The 5,306-nt window shown below is 40.1% G+C and overlaps 1 protein-coding gene across 1 annotated transcript in view; it reads left to right on the top strand.

The window, feature by feature from the left end:
* The window catches only part of GMCL1 (germ cell-less 1, spermatogenesis associated), a 40,247-nt gene that overhangs the window by 602 nt on the left and 34,339 nt on the right, over positions 1 to 5,306 (top strand). The window contains exon 2 of the mRNA XM_077766357.1: positions 13 to 139. Within this exon, the coding sequence (XP_077622483.1) occupies positions 13 to 139 (127 nt within the window). The remainder of the gene's footprint in view (positions 1 to 12; positions 140 to 5,306) is intronic.

Here is a 5,306-nt window from a genome sequence, read left to right as displayed (position 1 = left end):
AGGGCTTCTGTTACTGCCCGGGCAGCCGCAAGCGCAAGAGGAGCAGTGGGGCCTTCTGCTACTGTCACCCCGACTCCGAGACAGACGAGGAAGAGGAGGAGGGGGACGAGCAGCAGCGACTCCTCAACACCCCGCGCAGGTACGTGGAGGGACGCGCCAGCACCTGTTGGGCAGCTCCAGGGCCCCGCCTGGGGACAAGCCCGGCGCCGGGTGCGCTTGGGGGTGCGGCTCTCCCCAGCCGGTGAGGAGCGGACGTGCCCTTGACCGGGAAACGCTGTAGCCAGCCTGATGCGGGGCGGATGGGGAGCGCCTCGGGAGACGCCTGGTGTTCTGGATTATAAACCACAGACGCTGCCCGAGTGGCGCTACAGCCCCAAGAGGAGACTGGCAAACGCCAAGCCGGAGCTCGCGCCTCATTAAACCTTAGGCTCCAACGGCTGGCTGGCCTTCCGTAACACACCTTTGTCCTCCTCTCTGAGTGGGTGGCAGGAGAAGTTGTTTTGCATCCGGTTACCTTAAGGGGCACGTCCACCAGTGTAAAGGGAAGTGATTACACACAGGAGAGTTCTCTTTAACTGTAAAGGTGAAATTTATCAATAGTGTACATCTGTTCCTTATTAAGAGCAAAGTCCAAGCCTCTAGTACTTAAACCTTGACCGTGGATTTGTGTAAGGCACGTGCTGCAGCTTGCTTAACCTTTTTTTCAAAGAGGCGAGAAACAGGATGTTTACTTGTGAATTAGAAAAATTAGAACGTATTCATGCGTAGAATACGTTTCCACATAAAGCAATCTAATTGCTTTTTTTTTAAAGATCATCAGTAGGATAACATAAATGCAGTGTTTTAAATGAAACCTAAAAAAATTCAAACACTTTGCTACACAAGTGTAACATATTTATTGTGAAATAAAAGCATCATGGATAGCCTCTGTTAATAGTTTATCTAAAAATCTTCCATATAGTTTTGTGTATGAATGATTGTATTTATTTACAGAAATGAACACCACCCACCCCGACCCTGTCAAATTGTTCAGTTACTTTCTTGGAGAGTCATTATAGTATAAAGAGCTCAGATTCTGAGTTCTAGTTTGGATTCTGTGCTTAACAGCCTTTTTTCCTCATAAGTAAAATGGAGATATTAATATTTGCCCTTTTTTAAACTTTATTTATTTATAGAGAGTGAGCAAGCGGGGATGGGAGGGCAACAGAGAGAGGGAGAGAGAGAATCCCAAGCAGGCTCAGTGCTGTCAGAACAGAGCCCCAGGTACGGCTCCAGCTCATGAACCATGAGATCATGACCTGAGCCCAAACCAACAGTTGGACACTTAACCAACTGAGCCATCCAGGCACCCCAATACTTACTTTTTAGGGTTTCACAAATATTAGAGTCATATAATGCACAGTGCCTGGTATTGAAGCACTCCATAAATATTATGTCTTCTAGATAAATCGACCCCCTTTATCATTACAAAATATCTCTCTCTATCCCTGGTAATATTTCTACTACTATCTTTTGGTGAGTGTTTAAAATGTATATCTTTTCCATGTTTTCTTTTTTTACGTGTATCTTTATGTTTAAAATAGGTATCTTGTAGAAAGTATATAGTTGGGTCTAGCTTTTTTTTTTAATCCATTAGGATAATCTCTGTCTTTTAATTAGTATTTAGACCACTTATGTTTAATGTTATCAAAATATATATGTCAGAATCTGTTCAAAAGAGAAACCATGTAGTAATTTGAAAAAGGAAAATTTAATATAACCATTATTAATAAGTAAAGAGGAATTAACTACTGAAGGTAAACTGTATAGAAGTAGAAGCTATAGGGAGCAATTAGCACTTCTCAGACTGAGAACATCTAAGGAAGGAACACATTTTGAATACAGCCATCTTTCCTCTAGACTAAGATTCAAATAGTGACGGAGGTATGGCTGTAGCCCACTAGATGGTAGAGAAGCTGAGATTTGGTAGGCTCATGCTGGCAAGCAGGCAATTGCCCATTGGGATGCCAACAAATTTGCTTGGAGCCTGTCTGGCCCACGAAGCTGAAAATATTTGCTGCCCAGACCTTTAGAGAAAAAGTTTGCCAAGCCGTGAACTACATGAGTGGACTAGAATGGAAGGTCTTTAAAGCAAACCTTTATTAGAAGATACATGCAGAATTTAGGGGCGCTTGGATGTCTTAGATGGTTGAGCATCCAACTCTTGATTTCAGCTCAGGTCATGATTTCATGCTTTGTGGGTTAGAGCTTCAAGTTGGGCTCTGAGCTGAAAATGTGGAGCCTGCTTGGGATTCTCTCTGACCCTTGTGTGCACACGGTCACCATGGTCTGTCTCTCTCTCTCTCTCTCAAAATAAAAAATTAATTAATTACAAATAAAAGAAAGTACATCCAGAATTTAGTATGTTTTATATCAGCAGAAGAGGCCTGGCTATTCAGCCCAGCGTGGATGAAGGCTGTAAAAAAATACTAAGACTTAGAAATTTGTGTGTTGGCACTAATTATGCTCCCTGTGGTTGTCTGATGCACTCTCCCACCTTAACCAGCTACTCCATGAAAAGCTTTGGCTACCAACCCCACCTTTCATTTCAGTCATACCTTTATGACAATTGCATGTTTTACTTTTACATTAACATGGCTATTGAAACTCAGCTGCTCTGGAACCAGATCTTGGTTGTTTGCTATGCCTAGACGGTAAAATTTGAAACCTAGTAATCAGTGTTTGTTAACAATGTATTTATTGTTCACTACAAAGTCAAGTAGTATGTTACGATTATAAATCATACTTCCTAGATCCAGTGTCACAACCCTTTGTTTTTCTATTGGAGAAGTTTTTTAACCTTGTAGTTACATGGAATCTTTTTTCTACATTCCATCAAGTTCTCAAAGTCAGGCCCTGTTTTCATTTGTATCTTTGTGACAGCTGTTTTCTTTTTTGTATTTTTTTTTTTTAATTTTCCTAGACTTTCTGACTGCCCACCACCACCCTTGACAAAAGAATAACATCCCTTCAGTATATATTCAGGTTTTCCTGTCTTTCTGGACACACTTGCAGGGTGTCCTCCCTAAGCCCAAGACCCCCCTCCTGGGTCCCTTCATCCTCCTGTTCCATTCTGCATCCACTGCTTTCTGGGTCTGTGCTTATCCTGGAACTTACTTTCATCCCATCTCTAGGATTGGACCTACTGTTTTCTGTAGCTTGTATCTTTTTTTTCCTCACCCATTTAAAAAAACTGGATCCTCGTGTATTTTCCTCAGAAAGGGTGCAGAAGGAGGAAATTTGTGCTTATCTAAATGTAAATTTATTCATCCTTTGAGTATGGAAATCTAATCTAAAATAACTTCATATCCCTTATGATACTACTTCATTATTTTCTAGCCTACAGAGTTGGTGAGAAACTATGATGCTGGTCTAATTCTCTTTTCCCTATAGGTGACCTTTTTTTTCCTCTGGAAATTTTGGAATTTTTTCATCAGTATTTTGGAATTTAACTAGAATGTGCTCAAGTGTGGCTTTTTTAATGGCCTCAGTACTTGGTTGATTCTTACAGTCTGGAGACTAGTTTGGAAAATTTTCCTTCCATAATTTCCTTTTTCCTGTTATTGTTGTTTTCTCTTTCTTGGACTCCTCTTAAGCAGATTTTGGATTTCTTGTACCTCTTCTCTTTTTCATTTCTAGGTCATTTTTGCGTTATGTTCTAGGAAATTTCCTTAACTTTCTCAGTAGCCTCTCTTTTGGCTTATTAATTTTAGCAACCATGTTTTTAATCTCAAAGAGCTCTTTTCTTTGTTTCCTTTATCATAGTATTCTGTTGTTTTATATATGTAATAATTTCAGAGATCTATATCTGAATGTGTTAATTTTAGGGTGTTTTAAGTTCTCTTTTCCCTGAATTAATGTATTTCTTCTGGGGCTAGTTTGTCTTTTTAATAGTCTCGAAGACTCCAAATTCTCCTCATGTTGGGTGATCCTTGGTTGTCTGCTTATATTTAAGAATGAGTAACGTGTGTGTGTGTGTTAATTGAGGAAATAGATTTATTTTTACTAAGCCTTTCCTTTAAGTAGAAAGACTGATGATTACTAAATTGGATATGGGTGGGGCATGCTTCATTTTAGAGCAGAAATTCCCAAACTCTTTTTCACAGCACCCTTAGAATCTCGGTAATTTTTTGTTTCACGGTACCTCTGGTCCTAAAGAAATATTTCGTAGTTAGGTCCAAACTGGTACTTAATAGTAGTAGGTAACATGGTATCTCAAAGATGTTGCTGTGTTTCTTTCAAATATAAAATATTCCACATGCCTCCCTGAGTTTGGTGTGGTGCTCCAGGTGCTTTGACACAGAGTTTGGGGACCATGATGCAGGGTGAATGGGTTAAGAGCTAACAGGGAACAGATTCCCCAAATGTCAGAATGAAGATTGCTTTGTCTGGGGTGCCACCACCTATACTAAAGTCTTAGCTTTTCCTGATAGATTTTCCTCTTTCTCCTTTATAGAAGAGCCTTGGAATCTTTATGCCTGAGTTATCTGTACTCTGGTTATCTATAGTCTGTGTTCATACATTGTGGAGGAGACCATTAAAGGAACACGTTTCCCCACTTTCTGCCTTACTTCTGCCTTTAATTTCCCCGGAGATCTTGTCTCCCAACCCACACACACTTCTGAAGGGCAGACAGACTTCAGCCTTCATCCTAGACCTTCAGGATATATTCTGGTCTCTTCCTTTTTGCTATTGTGGGCTTATTCCTTTCTGTACTTTTAATCTTTGAATGCAATTTGGGGATGGTGCTATCAGGAACTAGACACTATATTGTCTCATTTCTCACAGTAACCCAATAAAGTGCTTACTATTAATATTCTCTTTGCACATGGGGTACCTGAGCTGTGGTGGGGCTGAGACTCAAACCCAAGTCTCTACTACCAAAACGTGTGCTGTTTTTACTCCCTGTTGGGAAGACATGTCAAACACATTGGTTCAAGACATCGTCTGAAACAGTTACTTCATTTTTAAAAAGACTAAAAAATTTTAACTACTAGGAAGGCTTGTCAGGATTGGCCAGGAATATAAAAAGGTATTTATCAGCCTCTGCCTAGGGCTTTCATTAGATCATCTTGAGCAATGATTATCAAATTTAAATATACATACATATATATAATTTATCTTTTAAATGAAATTTTATGCAGAAATCCTCAAGATGTGATGCTGCTCTGGTTGAAGTTAGTGAGGATGTCCACAGTTCACTCCTCAGCTCTCCCTGGTGGCTCCTAAGACACTTCTCTGTTGAGCATAGTTTTGAAAGCCTTTGA

The sequence above is a fragment of the Crocuta crocuta genome, unplaced genomic scaffold (assembly GCF_008692635.1).
Source record: "Crocuta crocuta isolate KB4526 unplaced genomic scaffold, BGI_CrCroc_1.0 scaffold113, whole genome shotgun sequence".
NCBI lineage: Eukaryota > Metazoa > Chordata > Mammalia > Carnivora > Hyaenidae > Crocuta > Crocuta crocuta.
Note: the sequence above shows the minus strand (reverse complement) of the source record. Positions and strands in the feature narration are given on the sequence as shown.